At 42.5% G+C, this 25342-nt stretch overlaps 1 protein-coding gene across 2 annotated transcripts in view; it reads left to right on the forward strand.

Moving 5' to 3' along the window:
• Positions 1–13261: 13261 nt before the first annotated feature.
• Positions 13262–25342, forward strand: part of LOC129833844 (cytochrome P450 2K1-like) — a 30569-nt gene continuing 18488 nt past the window's right edge. The window contains exons 1-5 of one of the 2 annotated variants that reach the window (XM_055898675.1): positions 13262–13527; positions 20135–20297; positions 20473–20622; positions 20722–20882; positions 21036–21215. In XM_055898675.1, the coding sequence (XP_055754650.1) occupies positions 13324–13527; positions 20135–20297; positions 20473–20622; positions 20722–20882; positions 21036–21215 (858 nt within the window). In that variant the 5' untranslated portion in view covers positions 13262–13323. The remainder of the gene's footprint in view (positions 13528–20134; positions 20298–20472; positions 20623–20721; positions 20883–21035; positions 21216–25342) is intronic. The other variant, XM_055898676.1, reaches the window with a different exon arrangement.

Here is a 25342-nt window from a genome sequence, read left to right on the forward strand (position 1 = left end):
TTAGTGAAAAAATTAATATCTTTTGGCGATGTTGACTTTTATCGCTCACTTTGGCTAGAATCAATGCTGGGCTGCTAATTGCTATGTGCTAAGCTAATATAACGATTTATTGTGTTTTCGCTGTAAGACACTTAGAAAATCTGAAATATTGTCTGTATTCACAGGATCTGTGTCTTTCGATTCGTGTATGCTGTGTATTTTTACGAAATGTTTGATGATTAGTAGTTAGGTAAACACGTTGCTCATTGTAATTATTCTAGTCCATTTGTGATGGTGGGTGCAATTGTAAACTATGAAGTCTACCTGAAATATGCACTTTTTTCTAACAAAACCTATCCCATACCATAAATATGTTATCAGACTGTCATCTAATGAGTTTTTTTGTTGGTTAGGGGCTATAAATATCTTAGTTTAGCCGAATTGGTGATGGCTACTGGTGTTGGTGGACAAATAAAAGATGGTGGAATATGCTAATGTGTTTTTAGGTAATAGATGTACATCTTTACATATTGTGTCTTCCCTGTAAAACATTTTAAAAATCGGAAATGTTGACTGGATTCATAAGATCTGTGTCTTTCATTAGCTGTATTGGACTTTAATGTGTGAAAGTTAAATATTTTAAAAAAATATTTTTTTTGAATTTCGCGGCACTGGTTTTTCAGTGGGGGGGGGGGGGGTGTGCCGCTAGCGCCACGCTGATCCTAGACAGGATATACAGTATTTTGAGTGCTGCAATCAACTGCACCGGTGATCCATGCAGTGCAAAAAAGGAAAAACATGTTTTAAGTTTAAATGTTACAACAATCCAAAGCTAAGTTGTTATTTGGAGTTAATACTTTTTGATATTGGTTGCAGCATATTGTGCACATCTCTGCAATCATAGTACAACGGCTGGAATAATATTATTTATCTCTGGTTTTAATATGCGACAGCATCCTATGTACATAAGTGGACATTATAAAGGGCCATATTTCTCCTAAGAAAACAATGGCCAGTTTGGGGCGCAGTTGCACGTACAAAACGAAAAACAAATAGGCTTTGTCTTGTCCGTGATTTCATTGGAGGAGTGGGTGAGTGACCGACTTTCCCCCCTCATGTTGTTTTTCGTTGGCTACAGCTAGAGATGCTGCAGCTGTCATTTGGTTAGCTAGCTATGCTGAACGTGAACGACTGTTATCCACAGTTAGCATATCTCTGAGTTGTCAATCAAATGTATTTGACATCGATCAAAAGGGTGGTCAGGCCAGTTCCCATTCCGTTGTCAAAACGAGGGTAGGGACATGCTTGCATTGACAGGCAAGCTGCAGAAGGACGAGCAGGCTACTATTCCCCAACTTTTATCAGGGCAATTTTGACGGCCAACTAGCTGAAAAAGTTTGAGAGGGTTTATCTAATGTTCCCTCAGTAGATTTTAGCTCATCTCGCTGTGGCTAGCATTAGTTGTTGATCTTGTTGATGTGCATAGGTAATTGAGGGAGAGCGAAAATACAGTTTCATGGCTGTTTGATCAAAATGATTGTTTAGTTCCCTAATGTAAGAGGACACCTTTGGTATTTACATTTTTCCAGAAATCCATTCAGTTGCATTAGGTGGCTTTTGGCGAATGTGTTCAAATGATCTGAAGTCGTGCTGTTGCTACTGCCTGTAAACACATAGTTACGTTCAAAGTGAATGATTGTAGGCCCTTGCAGTGTTGCCAACTCCTCAGTAAGGAAAGTAACTATTGGCTGTCCTAAAAGTCGCTAAATGACGTCAAAACAGAATTTGCATAATTGACCATGTGCATGTAATTGTGATGGACGCTGTAGGAGAGAGGAATAATGTCGTGGGAGAGACAAAAAGTGAGTAAAAAACACCCTAAATATGTTTAGAACTACAAATGAACTTTCACAATTCCAACCCTCCTCCTTTATCTGGGCTTGGGACCGGCAAAAGTGACCCAAAAAAAGACACTCTGGCAGTTACTTAGTTTTAATTAAATTTTTTGTTTTTTGTTTCTTCAATTTAATTTGGTTTTTAACCTTATGGTCCACTTAGGAGCCTACAACAAGTCACAGTAAAACATGAACATTTTTAACCATAACTTTTTTGTATACAATCTACATTAACAATCTAAATGGACCAAAAAGAGACAATAGAATAAACTGTCAATGTGAGAAAATTATGGTAACTAGTCTGGCCCTAATTCAGGTTAATTGTAAAAATAAATAAATAAATAAAATGTAAGCCAGGGCGGGATCAGCCAGCGGCGGCTTCCCACATGCGTGATTCATAAGCATCTCCTGCTCTGACTGCAGCTGGGGGGTGGGGCCCACGGCAGCACCCGCTGCTCATTGAGAAGAGTAACACCTTGCCCAAACTGGCTGCGCGCGTGCGCTATCGTGCACAAATGTATTTTGCCCCCCCACAACAAACGCGATGACGACATGCAGGTTAAAATATCAAAACAAACTCTGAACCAATGACATTAATCTGGGGACAGGTCGAAAAGCATTGTGGTCATTTAGCTAGTTAGCTTGCATTTGCTAGCTAACGTTAATTTGTCCTATTTAGCTAGCTAATTTGTCCTGGGATATAAACATTGAGTTATTTTACCTGAAATGCACAAGGATCTCTACTCCGACAATTAATCCACACATAAAACGGCCAACCGAATTGTTTCTGGTCATCTCTCCTCCTTCCAGGCTTTTTCATCGTTTAAATTATATGGGGATCGCATCTAAACTTTCATTGTATTACCACGACTACCGGCAAAACAGTTTGTCTTTCTATCACCCACGTGGGTATAACCAATGAGGAGATGGCACGTGGGTACCTGCTTCTATAAACCAATGAGGAGATGGCACGTGTGTACCTGCTTCTATAAACCAATGAGGAGATGGGAGAGGCGTCAGAAATAGGAACGACATCTATTTTAGCCCTTGGTGTCGCAGACGCTTGTTGGCGCGCGCAAGCAGTGTGGGTGCAATAATTGAATAACATGGGTTTCTAAAAAAAAAATCGACACTCGCGCACGCGACATGTCCGGTCTGGTCAGCATGTCAGAGTCTCCAATAACACCTGAAAAAGTTGCTAGATTTGTCGCTAGTCGCTTTTTTGAATATTTGTCGCTAAGTTGGCAACACTGGCCTTGTGGCAACTGGCTTATTTGCATATAGGCCTACTGTAGCTCTGATTGGCTATGGCGCACGGGTCTGTGTAGAATCCGGTCCTGGACAAGACAGACGTTTTTATTCGGTTAGTGTTATATACATTTGGTTGGCCCGTTTTGAATAGGACAAGAAAGCTTTAAGGTGCTATATTGGATTTTTGTGCCCAAATGTATTATATGTAAATAGTAATTAGTAGCTCATACTAACCACTAGCTAATGTCAATGGACAAGGAGAAGATTAAACTAGTGTAACGGATGTGAAATGGCTAGCTAGTTAGCGGGTACGCGCTAGTAGCGTTTCAATCAGTTACGTCACTTGCTCTGAAACCTAGATGTAGTGTTGCCCCTTGCTCTGCAAGGGCCGCGGCTTTTGTGGAGCGATGGGTAACGATGCTTCGTGGGTGACTGTTGTTGATGTGTGCAGAGGGTCCCTGGTTCGCGCCCGTGTCGGGGCGAGGGGACGTAATAAAGTTATACTGTTACATTGCAAAAGCCGAATGTCACATCCGTTACACTCACCCCCCTTTCAACCTCCTCCTTTTCCGCAGCAACCAGTGATCCGGGTCAACAGCATCAATGTAACAGTATAACTTTAAACCGTCCCCTCGCCCCGACACGGGCGCGAACCAGGGACCCTCTGCACACATCAACAACTGACACCCACGAAGCGTCGTTACCCATCGCTCCACAAAAGCCGCGGCCCTTGCAGAGCAAGGGGCAACACTACTAATAGGTTTCAGAGCAAGTGACGTAACTGATTGAAACGCTACTAGCGCGTACCCGCTAACTAGCTAGCCATTTCACATCCGTTACACTAGCCACCAGACAGCTAGAGAACAGTTTGTAAACAACTTTACTTCAAGCAAGACTTTTTGGCTGCGTTTTCACAGGCAGCCCAATTCTGGTCTTTTGCCAAATAGTGGAAAAAGATCAGAATTGGGCTGCCTGTGTAAATGCAGTCTTTGTTTTAAGTGTCCTTTCATAACTGGTACCGCTCACGGAGGGAAAGTAGGCAGCCAAACTTCCACTCCTACTGGAGCTAGATAGCTAGTTAGTGTTAACCATATTTGCTAGCTAGAACTAAGAAGTATGCTTGCTAGTCATATATATATATATATATATATATATATATATATATATATATATATATATACAGTTAAAGTCGGAAGTTTACATACATAAGCCAAATACATTGAAACTCAGTTTCACAATTCCTGACATTTAATCCTAGTAAAAATTCCCTGTTTTAGCTCAGTTAGGATCACCACTTTATTTTAAGAACGTGAAATGTCAGAATAATAGTAGAGAGAATTATTTATTTCAGCTTTTATTTCTTTCATCACATTCCCAGTGGGTCAGAAGTTTACATACACTCAATTAGTATTTGGAGGCATTGCCATTAAATTGTTTAACATGGGTCAAACGTTTCGGGTAGCCTTCCACAAGCTTCCCACAATAAGTTGGGTGAATTATGGCCCATTCCTCCTGACAGAGCTGGTGTAACAGAGTCAGGGTTGTAAGGCCTCCTTGCTCGCACACACTTTTTCATTTCTGCCCACAAATGTTCTATAGGATTAAGGTCATGGATTTTTGATAGCCACTCCAATACCTTGACTTTGTTGTCCTTAAGCCATTTGCCACAACTTTGAAGGTATGCTTGAGGTCATTGTCCATTTGGAAGACCCATTTGTGACCAAGCTTTAACTTCCTGACTGATGTCTTGAGATGTTGCTTCAATATATTCACATAATTTTCCTGCCTCATGATGCCATCTATTTTGTGAAGTGCACCAGAAGCTCCTGCAGCAAAGCACCCCACAACATGACTCTGCCACCCCCGTGCTTCACGTTTGGGATGGTGTTCTTCGGCTTGCAAGCCTCTTCTCCCTTTTTCCTCCAAACATAACGATGGTCATTATGGCCAAACAGTTCTATTTTTGTTTCATCAGACCAGAGGACATTTCTCCAAAAAGTGCGATCTTTGTCCCCATGTGCAGTTGCAAACCATAGTCTGGTTTATGGCGGTTTTGGGGCAGTGGCTTCTTCCTTGCTGAGCGTCCTTTCAGGTTATGTTGATATAGGACTCGTTTTCCTGTGGATATAGATACTTTTGTACCTGTTTCCTCCAGCATCTTCAAGGTCCTTTGCTGTTGTTCTGGGATTGATTTGCACTTTTCACACCAAAGTACGTTCATCTCTAGGAGACAGAACGCGTCTTCTTCCTGAGCGGTATGATGGCTGCGTTTTCCCATGGTGTTTATACTTGCGTACTATTGTTTGTACAGATGAACGTGGTACCTTCAGGCGTTTGGAAATTGCTGACTTGTGGAGGAACCAGGCTTGTGGAGGTCTGCAATTTTTTTTCTGATGTCTTGCCTGATTTCTTTTGATTTTCCCTCGATGTCAAGCAAAGAGGCACTGGAGTTTGAAGGTAGGCCTTGAAATACATCCGCAGGTACACCTCCAATTGACTCAAATGATGTCAATTAGCCTATCAGAAGCTTCTAAAGCCATGACATAATTTTCTGGAACGTTCCAAGCTGTTTAAAGGCACATACACCTTAGTGTATGTAAACTGGAATTGTGATACAGTGAGTTTTAAGTGAAATAATCTGTCTGTAAACAATTGTTGGAAAAATTAATTGTGTCATACACAAAGTAGATGTCCTAACCGACTTAGAATAAAAAGAAACGCACACCTATTAGGCGAGGTGCTGGCTAGCGGAGTGGAAAACTTGAAAATAAAGGAGAGCCGCACACTCTAGGAGCTCAGATGCAACTTGCTAAAACTATAGTTTGTTAACAAAACATTTGTGGAGGGGTTGAAAAACGAGTTTTAATGACTATAACCTAAAAGTGTATGTAGACTTCCGACTTAAACTGTATGTAAGCCAGTCGTTGTGTTGGGCACTCACTTTTCCCAATACCACATCACTGTCTGATCTTACAGCACTGCTTGTGGAGATCCATGGCTCTTATGGTAGGACTTCTACTCCAGGCTCCCAGCACGGTGACACTGCTCGGTACTGTGCTGTTTCTGCTGGTCCTCTACCTCCTCTACTCTGGTTCCAACTCTGAGGAACAGGGAAAGAAGCCTCCAGGCCACTGCCCCTGCTTGGTAACATGCTCCAGCTGGATTTCAAGAAGCTCTATCACTCTCTCTGCAAGGTAAGATGACGTCCTCCGTTGCTTTCAGAGAAAACTAAGTTGAGGTTGTTGATTTGATCTGTGAGATGTTATCTGTTTTATCTCACATATAGTTTTCTTGCCATTTCACCAGGTTTGAAAAGTACATTAAGCAAACTGATAGAATGGACTTCCGCACATTGTACATGCTTTAAGCTGGTGAATGTTGTTTAATGTTCTGTTCTGTAATGTATTTCAATAGATATGTCCTGTCCAAGTAGCCTGGTCAAAGATCTGTTTTTGCTGGGACCAGGCTATGGCCAAAATACTTTGACAGTGACCAAAGCGTTGCAACGTAAGCGATGAGGCCACTTTAGAATATTGAGATGCACCCTAGGAATATTCATTCAGGGATCTTGGTAACAAAACAGACCTGGGTTCAAATACATAGTGTAAGAAGATTTGTCTAAATACATATTTTGAAATGTTTTTTAAAGTCTTTAAAATGCAGTGAATAGTATTTGAACCCAGGTCTGACCTCAACTGTAAACCCCTGTTTAACAAGCCATATGTGTTGTCCTATTTTGTGCTTATTCATACAGTATATGACTACGAGGCATAACTGTGTACTCTATGTATGCTTTATCTGTCCAGCTCTCGAAGAAATATGGCTCCATCTTTACGATTCACTTTGGACCCAAGAAAATGATTGTTTTGGTAGGATACAAGATGGTTAAGCAGGCGCTGGTCAATCAGGCAGAGGACTTTGGGGACAAAGACATCACTCCTGTGCTCAATGAACTAAACCAAGGACATGGTAATGATATTTTACTTATTCTGGCTTTGTCACATTCTTAAAGAGATAGTTCACCAAAATTACAAAATCACCTATTGGGTTTCCTTACCCTGTATGCAGTCTATGGACAAGCTAAGACAGAAATCCATGCTTTAGTTTTGTTTACCTGGCCACTTGTAGACAGCTAATCCAATACAAGTCAATGTCCCCATATATTAGCTTGTTTTGCGTTTTATGTCCAAATCATCTAAAAGTAATTGTCCAGTGTTTCCAGATATCTATGAAATATGACCGATAATTAGTTACAATATGAGTGACATATTTTCCATTCCAAAACAAATGTAATTAAGCATGTTAAAAATAAGCTTTTCTGTGTTGGAATGTTGTGGACGTACCACAACAAAATTGTGTGGGCGTATACCAAAATATTAATGCGAGTCAACTACTTTTTGGCATTTTTATGTTAGGCCACAAGGAGGAGTCAACAACATTATGTGGGTATAAGTTAACAGAATATTAACTTTTAAAAGTGGGATTTTCACTGGAGAGTTACTTTAAAGCTGCAATAGGTACGTTTTTGGGCGACCTGACCAAATTCACATAGAAATGTGAGTTATAGATATGTTATTCTCATTGAAAGCAAATCCATCAAAGGTTCTTATACTAATCCTCTGCAAATAATATAAATGTCTATGCTTAATTAGCATTTACAGATGGTCATGCCCAGAAAGGATGCATAGATCATTTGGCAGATTATTCATTTTCTTGGTATATGATAATTATTATGAATGAGTCAATTATGAAATGGCAAATTAAATGTTTTTTTGTTTTTTTTTCACTTTGAATTATCATGGAAACAAACGACCTTCTTTACAGGGATGTTTGCCAATTATGTTTGCCAATGGAGACTCATAGAAAGAGAAGAGACTCTGTTACAACTTCCACCGAAGGTGGCTCCTCTCCCTGTTCGGGCGGCGCTCAGCGGTCGTCGTCGCCGGGTCTACTAGCTGCCACCGATCCCTTTTCTTTTTCGTTTGGTTTTGTCTGTCTTGTGTTCACCTGTGTCTAGTTTAGGCTAATCAGTGGGGTATTTAATCTCGCCCTACCCGCTAGGTTTTGTGCGGGATTGTTTGTGTACCTGTCGTTGGTTTGGGTGTCACAGGTGTTTTCACGGGACTGTTTTCCTGCACGTTAGTTTAGTCAGAGGAGTGTGTTCCTCCGTGTTTGACTGGACTACGTTCCTGTTTCTTAGTGGCTGCTGTTGTGGTCCTGTGCCTGTTCTGTTGATGGACTTGTAATAAAACGCCCTTCTGGAATTCTTACTCTCCTGCGCCTGACTCCAAACCCACATCTCCTAGGGAGAATCTGACAGGCTCTTTGCCTTGACAAACCTTAGAGACTTTGGGATGGGCAAGAAACTTAGCAAGGAGAAAATCTTAGAGGAAATTCACTACCTGATTGAAGTGTAGGAGAAACCTGAGGTTAAGAGCAATACCAGTATCTCTACACTGTAGTAGTAGAATTAGCATAATATATTTAAGTGATGTGTAGCCCTAATTGCCTGGTTATTTTTAACCATATTATTAGTAAATAGATTAATTAGTTAGGCTTGTTCAGTGATCGTTTCGGTTCTGGAAAGCTCATTTAGTAATTGATTAGATGTTTTGTCTATTACAGGTAAGGCAGTTGACACCACACAGCCTGTGATGTATGCTGTCTCCAACTTAATCTCGCCCATTGTCTATGACAGCAGGTTTGAATACACTGATCAGAATCTGCATCTCATGCATATTTAATAACTTGTTGCATTAATATTGCTCAGTGTAACTACAGAATCCTATTAATCGATAAGGTCCGAGGGGGTGTGGTATATGTCCAATTTACCACAGCTAAGGGCTGTTCTTAGGCGCAGTGCCTGGATACAGCCCTTAGCTGTGGTATATTGGCAATATACCACAAACCCAGAGGTGCCTTGTTGGTACTATAAACTGTTAACCAACATAATTAGAACGGTAAACTAGTAATTTTGCATCATACCGGCCAATCAGCATCCAGGATCCAAAAAAAGAAAAGAAAACCAGCCCCGTCGCAGACCACGATGTCTTGCTCCCAAACTAAATAACTTATTTTCTCGCTTTGAGGACAATACAGTGCCACCGACACAGCCCGCTACCCAAACCTGTGGGCTCTCCTTCACTGCAGCCAGTGAAGTGCTTTGAGAGACTAGTCAAGGACCATATCACCTCCACCCTACCTGACACCCTAGACCCACTCCAATTTGCTTACCGCACCAATAGGTCCACAGACGATGCAATCGCAATCACACTGCACACTGCCCTAACCCATCTGGACAAGAGGAATATCTATGTGAGAATGCGGTTCATCGACTACAGCTCAGCATTTAACACCATAGTACCCTCCAAACTCATCATTAAGCTTGAGACCCTGGGTCTCGACCCCGCCCTGTGCAACTGGGTCCTGGACTTCCTGACGGGCCGCCCCTAGGTGGTGAGGGTAGGAAACAACATCTCCACCCTGCTGATCCTCAACACTGGGGCCCCACAAGGTTGCGTTCTCAGCCCTCTCCTGTACTCCCTGTTCACCCATGACTGCGTGGCCATGCACGCCTCCAACTCAATCATCAAGTTTGCAGACAGTGGTAGGCTTGATTACCAACAACGACGAGACAGCCTACAGGGAGGAGGTGAGGACCCTCGGAGTGCGGTGTCAGGAAAATAACCTCACACGCAATGCCAACAAAACAAAGGAGATGATCGTGGACTTCAGGAAACAGCAGAGGGAGCAGCCCCCTATCCACATTGACAGGACAGTAGTGGAGAAGGTGGAAAGTTCTAAGTTCCTCGGCGTACACGTCACGGACAAACTGAAATGGTCCACCCACACAGACAGCGTGGTGAAGAAGGCGCAGCAGCGCCTCTTCCACCTCAGGAGGCTGAAGAAATTCGGCTTGTCACCAAAAGCACTCACAAACTTTTACAGATGCACAATCGAGATGAACATTGAGGTCTGCACAACGCATCACCGGGGGAAAACTACCTGCCCTCCAGGACACCTACACCACCCGATGTCACAGGAAGGCCAAAAAGATCATCAAGGACAACAACCACCCGAGCCACTGCCTGTTCACCCCGCTATCATCCAGAAGGCGAGGTCAGTACAGGTGCATCAAAGCTGGGACCGAGAGACTGAAAAACAGCTTCTATCTCAAGGCCATCAGACTGTTAAACTGCCATCACTAACATTGAGTGGCTGCTGCCAACATACTGACTCATCTCTAGCCACTTTAATAATTTAAAATTGGATGTAATAAATGTATCACTAGCATTAAACAATGGCACTTTATAATGTTTACATACCCTACATTACTCATCTCATATGTATATACTGTACTCTATACAATCTACTGCATCTGGCCTATGCCGTTTGGCCATCGCTCATCCATATATTTTTATGTACATAATCTTATTCATTCCTTTACACTTGTGTGTATAAGGTAGTTGTTGTTAAATTGTTAGGTTAGATTACTCGTTGGTTATTACTGCGTTGTCGGAACTAGAAGCACAAGCATTTTGCTACACTCGCATTGACATCTGCTAACCATGTGTATGTGACCAATAAAATTTGACTTGATTTGAACCCAGTTTATATTTCTTATTATGCCACCATGTGGTGCACTTGGATACTGCAGCAAAACACAATTAATTTCAGTTGTCCACCACTAACATACCAATGTGCACAGATGTCAATTCAACGTGTATTTGTCATTGGTTCAATCTAATTTCATTGCAATTAAGTAGAAACAACGTAGATTCATCCAGTGTGTGCCCAGTATACATATGACTGAATGCCAGCTGAGGGAGGATAGAATTACAGTTCTCCTTATCAGCAGAATTTCATGTAAACTCACAGACTCTAAAACACTTCTTCTAGCTGCTTTAATAGAATGTGTTGATTATCTGTGAATAACTTACAACAGCTCCTTAAGTAACTGTTGTACATAACTCATGTCATCTGTGGGTCTGTTTCTGTTAGGAATCTGGCAATATGGATTCTTTCTACCATGACGACAACCTGGTATTTAGTGTTGCTAACCTGTTTAGTGCTGGTACCGACACCACCGGGACAACCCTGCGCTGGGGTCTGCTGCTAATGGCCAAGTACCCCCATATACAGGGTAAAGATTGATATAAATCCCCACAGTTCTTGCCATACAGTCGTGGCCAAAGGTTTTGAGAATGAGACAAATATTAATTTCCACAAAGTTTGCTGCTTCAGTGTCTTTAGATATTTTTGTCAGATGTTACTATGGAATGCTGAAATACAATCATTTCATAAGTGGCAAAGGCTTTTATTGACAATTAAATGAAGTTGATGCAAAGAGCCAATATTTACAGTGTTGACCCTTCTTTTTCAAGACCTCTGCAATCTGCCCTGGCATGCTGTCAATTAACTTCTGGGCCACATCCTGACTGATGGCAGCCCATTCTTGCATAATCAATGCTTGGAGTTTGTCAGAATTTGTGGGTTTCTGTTTGTCCACATGTCTCTTGAGGATTGACCACAAGTTCTCAATGGGATTAAGGTCTGGGGAGTTTCCTGGCCATGGACCCAAAATATTGATGTTTTGTTCCCCGATCCACTTAGTTATCACTTTTGCCTTATGGCAAGGTGCTCCATCATGCTGGAAAAGGCATTGTTCGTCACCAAACTGTTCCTGGATGGTTGGGAGAAGTTGCTCTCGGAGGATGTGTTGGTACCATTCTTTATTCATGGCTGTGTTCTTAGGCAAAATTGTGAGTGAGCCCGTTCCCTTGGCTGAGAAGCAACCCCACACATGAATGGTCTCAGGATGCTTTACTGTTGGCATGACTCAGGACTGATGGTAGCGCTCACCTTGTCTTCTCCGGACAAGCTTTTTCCGGATGCACCAAACAGTTGGAAAGGGGATTCCTCAGAGAAAGTCACTTTACCCCAGTCCTCAGCAGTCCAATCCCTGTACCTTTTGCAGAATATCAGTCTGTCCCTGATGTTTTTCCTGGAGAGAAGTGGCTTCTTTGCTGTCCTTCTTGACACCAAGCCATCCTCCAAAAGTCTTCGCCTCACTGTGCATGCAGATGCACTCACACCTGCCTGCTGCCATTCCTGAGCAAGCGCTGTACTGGTGGTTCCCCGATCCTGCAACTGAATCAACTTTAGGAGATGGTCCTGGCGCTTGCTGGACTTTCTTGGGTGCCCTGAAGCCTTCTTCACAACAATTGAACCGCTCTCCTTGAAGTTCTTGATGATCCGATAAATGGTTGATTTAGGTGCAATCTTACTGGCAGCAATATCTTTGCCTGTGAAGCCCTTTTTGTGCAAACCAATGTTGATGGCACATGTTTCCTTGCAGGTAACCATGTTTGACAGAGGAAGAACAATGAATCCAAGCATCACCATCCTTTTGAAGCTTTCAGTCTGTTATTCAAACTCAATCAGCATGACAGAGTTATCTCCAGCCATGTCCTTGTCAACACTCACACCTGTATTAACGAGAGAATCACTGACATGATGTCAGCTGGTCCTTTTGTGGCAGGGCTGAAATGCAGTGGAAATGTTATTTGGGGATTCAGTTCATGTGCATGGCAAAGAGGAACTTTGCAATTAATCTGATCACTCTTCATAACATTCTGGAGTATATGCAAATTGCCATCATACAAACTGAGGCAGCAGACTTTATAAAATGTAATATTTGTGTCATTCTCAAAACTTTTGGCCAAGACTGTACCTCGGCACAGTGATCTATCAACCAGTGGTCACACACACTGGTTGAATCAACGTTGTTTCGACGTCATTTATATTTATACACCCCACTAAAGTATCAAATGTGAAAGTCCCCAAAATGTGTGCATTTGAGAAAAAAGATTGGAAATATGTATGTAATAGTTGCTAAATGACATTCAAAAGATAGTGGTTAACACAGTCAAACCTCAAAGGTCTGTAAATGTTTCTTTTTACGCTTGCCTTCAATTGTATCTAGTGGTGATCAAGGTCTAATATGATACATCCTCATAGGATGATGACCGGTAGTAACCTTCGCATAGATAAGAGCACATTTTTTCCCAGAATGTTTAGCCCCTCCCCTGAGGCTGTTCCATGCTCTATAAAAGGTGAGCCTCCATTGGCAGACAGATCAATGAGCTGGAAGTAGTCACTATTTTTAGCCCTGTGTAGGTATAAGAGCTGTTTGAAGATGTCTCTTATAGAAGGTCTTCTCCAGACATCGAGTACGGTGACACTGCTGGGGGCTCTGCTGTTTCTGCTGGCTCTTTACCGCCTCTTCTCCGGTTCCAACTCTGAGGAACAGGGGAAGGCGCCTCCAGGACCCAGGCCTCTGCCCCTGCTTGGTAACATGCTCCAGCTGGACCTCAAGAGGCCCTACCGCACCCTCTGTAAGGTGAGAGCAAGTCCTGAGATTAAACTATGTTATGGTTGTTGATATGATCTGTGTCATTGTTTTATCTGAGTAAATATTTTCAAAATGTTTACTTTAGCAGGTTTAAAATATCCAGTTAGTTTCAATAGGCATGTATTGTCAAAGCAACATAGTGTTTCAACCAGTTAGCAATAGTTTTTGTCAACACAGGAGCCCTCTAAAAGTTTTTTATTTTGATGTGGCCCTACTTACCACACTCTCTCTGAGTTTATGAATGTTTTCAGAGAATGTTCTCCATTAATGTTCCATTTCAGTTTTTTTAATTGCAGAATGTTATCAAATAATACAGGTGAAATGATGACCACTGTGCATTCACTCACATAGAGGCATTTGGCTTGAAAATCGTATCGGTCATAAATGCTTAAAGGGATAGTTTTTGTGAGGGGTAAAAACACAATCTTAATAGTTTTCTTGTCACAGACCAAACAACTCACCCAAATAGCTCACACATACTTCAATCCAACTTATATTGCAAGGATATCACTCCAGAAGATGTGTCAACATAGAATTATACTTTATTTGTTACAGAACTGCTTCCAACAACCTTTAGTTAAAGTTTTTATATTTACATTTCATGCATTGTTTACTTCACAGGACTTTTCATAACACCTGCATTTTCTAAAGTAACACACTGATCTCCATAGTCTGTGTTTGGTTGATTTATTTTGAATAGCTTCTAGATACGTTGAGAGCTTAGTTAAAGGGACAATCTGCTGTTCAGCTGTAGAACCTTTTGTGGAGCTGGGTACCCATGTCAAATATTTTCAGTATCCTGAGAGGGAAAAGATGTTGTCATGCTCTCTTCACTAAAATCTGCGTCCAGTTCGAGGTGAGTAATTGCTGTTCTGATATACTGAAGCTCCTTTCGGTCATAAAGAAACGGTAGCAGGAACATTATGTACAAAATTACCAACAATGCGAAAAAACAAACATTGTCTCTAATGAAAGTATCTGGGGCAGGAACTCTCGAAAATCCCATCTGCCGCTTGTAAAACAAATATTTTGTCTATGTCACCACACAGCCACACTTAATTCTGTCACTTATCACCCCCCCCCCCCCCCCTCCCGCCCCCATAGGGAAGGCCAGAGGGGTGTTGAAAGAGCACTGCAGTTATTGTCCGAGCGAGAGATAAGAGAGCAGTGCACATTGTGACAACTTTTTACCAGTTGTAGGTAGGCTATTTAAATAGTCATTATGGAGACACCTACAGTGGGGCAAAAAAGTATTTAGTCAGCCACCAATTGTGCAAGATCTCCCACTTCAAAAGATGAGAGAGGCCTGTAATTTTCATCATTGGTAAACTTCGACTATGACAGACAAAATGAGGGAAAAAAATCCAGAAAATCACATTGTAGGATTTTTAATGAATTTATTTGCAAATTATGGTGGAAAATAAGTAGTTGGTCAATAACAAAAGTTTATCTCAATACTTTGTTATATACCCTTTGTTGGCAATGACAGAGTTCAAACGTTTTCTGTAAGTCTTCACAAGGTTTTCACACACTGTTGCTGGTATTTTGGCCCATTACTCCATGCAGATCTCCTCTAGAGCAGTGATGTTTTGGGGCTGTTGCTGGGCAACACGGACTTTCAACTCCCTCCGAAGATTTTCTATGGGGTTGAGATCTGGAGACTGACTGAATGTGATTTTCTGGAGAAAAAAAATTCTCATTTTGTCTGTCATAGTTGAAGTGTACCTATGATGAAAATTACAACCCTCTCATCTTTTTAAGTGGGAGAACTTGCACAATTGGTGGCTGACTAAATACTTTTTTGCCCCACTGTATTTCCAACCCTTTTTCCATAAAACTTGTTAATACGTTTTTAACTAGGCAAGTCAGTTGAATACCTACCAGTATTTAAGAACACATTCTTATTTACAATGACGGCCTGCACTGGACAAACCCGGACGACATTGGACCAATTGTGCGCTGCCCTTTGGGACTCCCAATCACAGCTGGTTGTGATACAGCCTGGATACATCAATAAATAATGGAGAGGAAGCTCTGGGAAATGACTCGGAGGGGGTTTAAACTGCATTCTAATGTTGACTGCTTAGAGAAAACGATATCAAGTGAAGTGCTTTATGCATGCTCAGTTCTTGGGTCTCGGCTGCCCAAGTGGAAATTAAATGGAAGTTTTGGAACTCCCTCGCGTGGTTCTTTTTAATGGAAATCCTCAATGAAACTGACATTAAATATGGAGAATGATACATTTGCCTCTGTTGGCCATCAAGTAGCCTATTCATGTATATGCCATTATAGGCTACCATTTTGATACAATAAATATGTGGAAATGATGATATCACTGGAGTCATTACAAATCAATGTGTGCCACTTGTGACGCCTATCTGGTCATGGAAAACCAATTAATAGAAAAATTGCCCGTAGGCGTGTGACGATGGTGACAGGTGTGAGGGATAATGAGCTGCCTGATGACCTAGAGGCCAGAGAGGGAGCACACTTGACACTGCATCTTGTCTAGGCTACTGTAGACTATCGGAAATGAGATGTAGGCCCATCATAGGCTACCTGCCTTTTTCTAAGCAAACCATGGCAAAATTTAATTACAACCATAAACCCAGATTTTAGTCTGTAGCCTATGCCTACTGAAATGACAAGTCAATCTCGCAAATGGGCCGTTGAACGGTTTGTAGTCTTAACATTTGGCACATAGTAACAGCACAATGGCCAGAAAACAGCCTAACATTCTTTTTTCATGTTAATCCAAGTATTTCTTGCTTAGAGATTTCAAGATCCTCTGGCCAATTTTCATCACTCAAACTCTCCTGTCAGATTTATCCATAGTTATGCACATGCGCAAAGGGGATTTATTTCCAATTCTTAACCTGGTTCGAGCATTGACTGCTGATTTGGCTGAAAGCTGTGGAATATCAGACCATGTACCACGGGTATGACAATTACTTTTTACTGTTCTAATTAAGTTGGTAACCAGTTTATAATAGCAATAAGGCACCCTGGGGGTTTGTGGTATATGGCCAATATACCACGGCTAACGGCTGTATCCAGGCACTCCGCATGCATAAGAGCAGGGAGACAAATCCAGCTATGGCCTCCTACTTGTCAGGCCTCTCACACTGGGCAGATAGGGGTTCCTGGGATGGACAGCTCGCACTACTTCCCCACAAACGCTGGATCAAGGGTGACCTCGTTGATGAGGAGATCCAGGAGCTAATCTATGTAGCCTGTAATGTTCTTTTTTGTGATATTTTTTTTTATTGAGTTTATTTATTTTTCAGAGGGTTACAGATAAAAAAATATATATATAAATATAAAGATGTAAAGATATAAAAATAAAGATGGCCACGACCCATTCCCCCCTTTAGTCACATCCTCCCGCCCGTGTACCCCCCACCCTAATATTAAGCACATTGCTTATCTTTACAACAGGAGTACAGACTACCTGGCTGGCATGAAAATGAGTCATGGGAAAGCGCTCTCCATCCGCTCTAAGTGCATAGATGAAATGTATTTATTCTGCTGCCCCTTGTTTGGAGACAGGTGTATGATAATGGTCCATTCTAAATCAAAACAAATTTCTCACATATTATTTAGTATATCTAAAGACAATATTAAATCAAGAATAGTCTGATAGGCGACAATATTAGCCTATCACTTGTGCGTTATGTATTATAACTTGTGAATGATGCCCAGCATAAGAAACAGCCTTTTGTGCGACTTTTTCGAATCATAGTTGCACACCTCATGTAGCTGAGCCCATAGGCCTATATGTTTTGATAAGTTTTGTATCACAATTAAAGTTGCTAAATAACTTCTTAAATTTGAAGCACATTAATCCACTTTACAACGGGTGTAGAGCCTAACTGGCATACATAAGCAGCGTAAGTTTGGGGAAGATCATTTTCTCCAAATAAATTCAAATGTATAAAAGCATTGCATGCGTAATTGTATTTGCGGTCACTTTTGATAAGGTGTTTTCCCACTAATGGAACATTCCCACTTATAGCCTGCTGCCATGAGCGCATTTTTTAAATATTTTTTTATTTAACCAAGTAGGCCAGTTGAGGACAGGCTCTCATGTGCAGGTCGCAGTGGTGGGTGGAATATGGGGCTTTGGTGACAATGGATGGCACTGTGATAGACTGCATCCATTTTGCTGAGTAGAGTGTTGGAGGCTATTTTGTAAATGACATCGCCGAAGTCGAGGATCAGTAGAATAGTCAGTTTTATGTTTGGCAGCGTGAGTGAAGGAGGAACAGCATTGCTGTGCTTATAATGTGAAGAAATAGCCTAATGGTTTAACATTTTAAGCTAAACGTTCTGATCTGTTGCGTCAGCCACATTGCGTAAAAAAAATGTTTTTGTTAGTGGTTGTATTAATTTGGGATCTATTCCATCCCACAACTGTCCAGAATATTTATTTCTCACACATAATAGGTTGACTTTTGTGCTATGGGGATAGTAGATTGACATAGGCTAGTACTTTTGCCATTCCTTAGGCCTACTCATCTTGTTGGCTGACGAAAAGTAAATGTGGACAGTTCTTCCAACATCTAGCCTGTGAGAAAGACCCGATCATGTGATGGAGAGCATGCAGCACTCAGAAGGGCACAACAAAGCCATGGATTTTTTAGGGTGCATTACGGCCACAAAGGGGATGCTGCTGTGAAATTCAAAGTATTATCAAGTGCTTGTCAAATTGTGAATGAGAACCTAATGAAGTGTGCACAAAGCAGAGCTCATGCCTTTCAAGCACCTTTCTTCAAATCATCAGTCTCATCATGCAGCCTTAGTGTATTAAAAATCTAAACCTATAGCCCAACGTTTTGTAGAACGACTAAAGAACATCTAAATTAAGCATATAGGAGTACCTATTTCTTTGTTAAACACTCAACACAGAATATCCACGTGTGCACTACCTGAAATTGTTTGGAGAAAATATTTATATTCAGCTTTGTTCAGTTGTATTCTTCGTGCTATAACATATTCTAAAATAATGCCATGGAATTCTAAGCTAATCTTGTCTGCTAAATGAACTAGTGCAGCCCACAGCCATATGGCATAGCCATAACAGGGCCTAACATAAGGACGACTCAGAGTATGCTATTCTGTTCTTCTGAATTAGACTACATTTTCTTCATATCATGCTTCTTTAGACCTGTTTAAAGTACATAATGGATTTATTGTGAAGGTGTAGGCTATATTACATGGATTTATTAGACTTTTTTAAAATGTAGATGTTCCAAAGGTTTGCATCAGTGGCTTATAGGCTGTGTGGAAGCCAGGAGATGCTAAATGTGTTTATGTAAATTAACGGTCCATTACCATGAGACCTACATTTACTTGTGTGAAAATAACCGGCTGTAGCCTACTCTATATAATTGATACCACATGCGCACCTGATCTCGCAGTATTGGCTACTGAACTGGAAGCAGCAACAATGACAGCGACACTTGCTACGTTTTGCATAGTCCCATAGGTTACAGTCTACCTTTTCAGGAGAACAATTTGCAGGCAGAGACAAATGGGTAATCGATACTTATTGAAAATTAAAAGGCGCAACGCTCGCTCACCATAGTGGCCTAACCTATGGTCACCATAGTAACCTAACCTATGGTCACCATAGTAACCTAACTTATGGTCACCATAGTAGCCTAACCTATGTGCACATTGTCCCTTTTCAATGACATTGTTTTTAAATGTTGTGTCCCCCTCACTACTTAAACCCAAGTTGCATTCCTGACTATGCTCCTTTTGTGGACAACATTCCTTCATGTCAGCTGTATGTTGGCAGTTCTCAGTCTCAATGCAGGGGGCTTAGTCTATATGGTTTTTGTTCTTCCATCTCTATCAGGTGTGTTACAGAAAATATACAGTTCACAAGTCAAAACAGTTACAGCAACCGCATCAGACTACATTATGGACAGCACTTGAAAGATCCACTGTCAATGATGGTACAGCATCTGTCTTCAGGAGTAGCATCCTGACAAGACCATTGAATGTTCTCCCCAATAGATAAAGCAACTTCGCTCGAAATGTGCACTGCACTCCTGTGACATGATTGTAACTTTCGGTGCAGCCAATGCTGTTGGATGTCTTCATTATTTGGAAATCAGTGTAGTTAAATTAACACTGACATGTGGAATTCTGGTAAGTAGCTTGGTAGCTAAAAGCCACAACGCAGGTGAAAAGGGGTTAGTTACCAGTTTAGTTCTGCCAAGTTCCGCTTATTAAGCTATGTTACTGTTTGTAAACAAAGCCGTATGATGCTTACATGTGATGATGGTTTTAAGGTGTTACATATTTAAATAAGTTAAGATTATAAGACTCTACCATTGGTGTATAACATCTCCGGCTACATGACATGGCATAAAGCCAGAAGTAATGCCTGCTCATGAATCCAAGTGTTTGACATGGGGGGAAGGGACCAGTAACTTTATGACCAACTTTGTCAATGTACCAGCTACAGGTCAACCTACTATGAACTAGTTACATCCAAATATCATCTAATTTGACCAACCACATGATTTTCACTGTCCGGGACCTTTAATAAACCATGCATTTAGTCTTATTTTATGTTTTACAGCTGTCCAAGAAATATGGGTCTGTTTTCACGGTTCACTTTGGACCCACAAAAGTGGTGATCCTGGCAGGATACAAGACGGTCAAGCAGGCGCTGGTCAACCATGCAGAGGAGTTTGGGGACAGGGGCATGCTTCCTGTGTTCTATGACTTCACCAATGGACATGGTAATGTTGGATATGTGAAACTTGTAATCCGGTTAACTGTTGCATTCGACAATATTCTGCCAAGCAAGCATATTTGGTGCTGTAACAACAGCCCAAATATTTGACCAAATTGTTATTTTCTCCTTACATGGTTAATTCCTGACACCTGCACAATATTACTTTTCAATACTGGTAGGTATTCTGTTTGGCAATGGCGAATCATGGAAAGAGATGAGGCGCTTTGCCTTGGCGAACCTTAGAGACTTTGGGATGGGCAAGAAAGTGATTGAAGAGAAAATCTTAGAGGAAATTCACTACCTGATTGAAGTGTTTGAAAATCACAAGGGTAAGAATTTGTAGTTCTGATTTGAAAACCAAAAAACAGGTTGCATAATTTTTTCCCCTTAGGTTTGCTAATTCAATTTCTGATGACCTTTTGTAACAGGTAAAGCATTCGACACAACCCAGCCATTGAGTTATGCTGTCTCCAACATAATCTCCAACATTATATACGGCAGCAGGTTTGAATACTCTGACCCCAAGTTCAAAGCAACTGTAAAACGAGCCAGTGTCAACCTCCGAATTGCTGGCTCCGTTTCAATACAGGTACATTATGTTTAATTTGTTTCTCACTCAGAGAATAATGGCAAACGGGTCACACTTGATAAACCAGGAAAATTAAATAATTGTTCAAATTTGTTCTATGCTACTGGAATAATAGAGGTTAATTCATGCTTTACTTTTTTTATTGGGAGATAGTTGTACAACATGTTCCCCTGGCTGGGCCCTTGGCTGAAAAGCAGGAAGCTTTTGTTGAAGAATATTGAGAACAACAAGAAGGAGATGGAGGAGCTGGTGAGGGGGCTGAAGGAGACTCTCAACCCTCAAATGTGTAGAGGCTTTGTGGACTCGTTCCTTGTCCGAAAGCAGACCCTGGAGGTATGAAATCTCACTACAATCATCTCAATTAAAAACAAGAGAACTCATGTAAAATATACTGTGTTGGTAAAATGTATACAGGTTCAGAACTTTTGTGAAACAGCAGTTAGAAATATATGGCAAATAGAAATCAAACTGAATGGTCTTCAGAGATAGATGGGTGGGGTTGAGGGTAGCTGAAGGATAGGATTAAAAACAAACAAAATATGACTATTTTAAAATACATTGTGTCCATAAAAATGTATATATTATGTACTGTCTAAGCTGGAAGTAGAAGCCTAAGTGTTGTTGTCCATTAGTTTACTTCAATTAGGGGAGGGATGGTAGGGTTAGGGGAAATAATAAAGCAAAATGTATTTCAAAAAGTTCCTTGCTCTCTCTCTCATATACACTACTGGTAAAAAGTTTTAGAACACCCACTCATTCAAGGGTTTTCTTCATTTTTACTATTTTCTACATTGTAAAAATAATAGTGAATACATCAAAACTATGAAATAACACATATGGAATCATGTAGTAACCAAAAGTGTTAAACAAATCAAAATATATTTTATATTTGAGATTCTTCAAATAGCGACCTTTTGCCTTGATGACGGCTTTGCACACTCTTGGCATTTTCTCAACCAGCTTCTGTCACACCCTGATCTTTCACCTGTCTTTGTGCTTGTTTCTACCCCCCCTCCAGGTGTCACCCATCTTCCCTAGTATCCACTGTGTATTTATACCTGTGTTCTCTGTTTGTCTATTGCCAGTTTGTTTTATTCATTCATACCTACCAGCATTTTCCCCCTTGCTCCTGTCCTGTCTACAGTGCCTGTTTTCTAGTTTTCCCGGTTTTGACCTTTCTGCCGGCCCCGACCCTGTCTGCTATCCTGTACCTTTGCCCCGCTACTCTGGATTACCAACCTCTGCCTGACCTGACTCTGATCCTGCCTGTCGTCCTGTACCTTTTCCTGCTCGTGTTCAAATTAATAAACTTTTGTTACTTCAACATTGTTTGCACCTGGGTCTTACCTTCAAACGTGATTGTACGAACTGGCCATGACTGACCCAGCAGCCCCGGGCCAGCTGCGCAACGCCATCTCCTCCCAAGGAGCCACCATCGATAGGCATGAGGAATTGCTTCGTGGCCTTATGGAGGGGGTCCAAATGCTGTCTGAACGCCATGACAGGGCGTTGGACATGTTGCTGGGGAAATTCCACGGGTTGTCTGGGAGGCAGCCTACTACGGCGGTAACCCCACAGCCCCTCAGTAACTCAGCTGGGAGTAGCGCCGTCTCATTCTGCCACTCCACCTTCTCGGGACCACCTCCGGAACGCTTTTAATGAAGAGCCAAGCACCTGTCGGGGGTCTCTAGCGCAGTGTGCCCTCATTTTCCAGCTTCAGTCCTCTTCCTTCCCCTCGGACCGCTCCAAGTTAGCCTACCTCATCACGCTGTTGTCCGGGAGGGCTCTCACCTGGGCTACTGCTGTATGGGAACAACAGCTGGCCATATGCGCTAGTCTGGAGGGGTTCGTGGGAGAAGTGAAGACGGTTTTTGATTCCCCGTTTCCCGGGAGAGAGGCTGCCCTTAAGTTAATTCAGCTTCGGCATGGCTCCCACAGTGTGGCAGATTATGCGGTGGATTTCCGCACGTTGGCAGCGGAGAATGCTTGGAACCAGGAAGCGCTGTTCGATATGTTCCTGCACGGCGTCTCGGAGTAGGTCAAGGACGAGCTTGCTGCTCGGGAGTTACCTACGGATCTCGATTCCCTCATCGCTTTGACAATCCGAATCGATGGGTGATTACGGGAACGACGGAGGGAGAGAATTTGAGCCTCCGAGTCATCCTGGAAGTCCCCGACGGTCTCGTTGCCAAGAGAACCCAAGGCTTACCGACCTACCCCGGGAGTTGTCGAAGACGGCCGATTCAGCGCATCCCGAGCCTAAGAAACTAGGCAGAGCTGGGCTTGCCTTGCACGCACCCCTTTTCATGCCATTCTGCTGTGGGGAGACCAGTACAAATCTTTCCGTGTCCTCATTGACTCTGGGGCCGATGAGAGCTTTTTGGACGCTATCCTGGCTTCCGAGCTGAACATCCCCACTCAGCCCCTCTCCATTCCCATGGATGTTAGAGTGCTGGACGGGTGCTCTATAGGCCAGGTCACGCATAATACCATTCCCATCCACCTACAGGTGATGGAATCACAGCGACAAGATGCAATTTCTGCTCATCAAGTCTTCTCAGATTCCCATAGTTTTGGGATTCTCCTGGCTCCAGCGACACAATCCCCTCATCAACTGGTCTACTGGTGCCATCATGGGCTGGAGTCCGTTCTGCAACGCACATTGCCTGAAGTCAGCGCAACCTCCCCTGGGACGTCTTCCTGGGGGCTCGGAAGGTGCCACGGACCTCTCCACCATTCCCGCGGAGTACCAGGACCTCCGGGAGGTGTCCAGCAAGGCCCGGGCCACTTCGCTTCCGCCGCACCGACCCTATGACTGTGGGATTGACCTTCTCCCGAGCACCACGCCGCCCCGGGGACGGCTGTACTCTGTCGGGACCGGAGACCAAGGCTATGGAGACTTACATTGGGGACTCCCTAGCTACAGTATTCATCCGTCCCGCTTCCTCTCCCACCGGCGCAGGGTTCTTCGTGGAGAAAAAAGAAAAGACCCTGCGCCCATGCATTGACTACCGGAGACTTAATGACATTACTGTGAAGAACAGTTACCTGCTACCACTCATTTCCTCAGCCTTCGAGCCCCTCCAGAGGGCAACTGTTTTTCCCAAGCTGGATCTACGGAATGCCTACCACCTGGTGTGGGTACAAGAGGGGGACGAGTGGAAGACCGCCTTCAACACGGCCAGCGGCCACTGAGTGTTCGAGGCACTGGTAAATTATGTTCTCAGCGACATGTTGAACCGGTTTGTCTTCGTCTACATTGATGACATCCTCGTCTTCCCCCGCTCCCCCCAAGGACACGTGCTCCACGTCAGACAGGTTCTTCAATGCTTTCTGGAGAATCAGCTGTTTGTGAAGGCGGAAAAATGTGAGTTCCAACGCTCCACCATCCCTATTCTGGGTTACATCATCGCTGCTGGGAGTGTCCAGATGGATCCCGGGAAGATGAGAGCGATGGTGGATTGGCCTCAGCCTACGTCCAGGGTGCAGCTGCAATGTTTCCTGTTTCCAGCTGCAATGGGTCTTACCTTCAAACGTGATAGCTTCACCTGGAATGCTTTTCCAACAGTCTTGAATGAGTTCCCACATATGCTGAGCACTTGTTAGCGGCTTTTCCTTAACTCTGCGGTCCGACTCATCCCAAACCATCTCAATTTGGTTGAGGCTGGGTGACTGTGGAGGCCAGGTCATCTGATGCAGCACTCCAAATCAGTGTCACCAGCAAAGTACACCCACACCATAACATATTCTCCTTCATGCTTTACAGTGGGAAATACACATGTGGAGATCATCCGTTCACCCACACCTTGTCTCTCAAAGACACGGCGGTTGGAACCAAAAATCTACAATTTGGACTCCAGACCAAAGGACAAAGTTCCACCTTTCTTGCTTGTGTATCTTGGCCCAAACAAGTCTCTTCTTATTGGTGTCCTTTAGTGGTTTCTTTGCAGCAATTCGACCATGAAGGCTTCATTCACAGTCTCCTCTGAACAGTTCATGTTAACTCTAATGAACGTATCCTCTGCAGCAGAGGTAACTCTGGGTCTTCCATTCCTGTGGCGGTCCTCATAAGAGCCAGTTTCATCATAGCGCTTGATGTTTTTGCGACTGCACTGAAATTTTCCGTATTGACTGACCTTCATGTCTTAGAGTAATTATGGACTGTAGTTTCTTTGCTTTTTTTTTAGCTGTTCTTGTCATAATATGGACTTTGGTCTTTTACCAAATAGGGCTATCTTCTGTATACCCTACCTTGTCACACCACAACTGTTCAAACGCATTGAGAAGGAAAGAAATTCCACAAATGAACTTTTTAAGAAGGCACACCTGTTAATTGAAATGTATTCCAGGTGACTACCTCCATGAAGCTGGTTGAGAAAATGCCAAAAGTATGCAAAGCTGTCATCCAGGCAAAGGGTGGCTATTTGAAGAATCTCAAATTTGAAATATATTTTGATTTG

The sequence above is a fragment of the Salvelinus fontinalis genome, chromosome 34 (genome assembly GCF_029448725.1).
Source record: "Salvelinus fontinalis isolate EN_2023a chromosome 34, ASM2944872v1, whole genome shotgun sequence".
Taxonomy (NCBI): Eukaryota; Metazoa; Chordata; class Actinopteri; order Salmoniformes; family Salmonidae; genus Salvelinus; species Salvelinus fontinalis.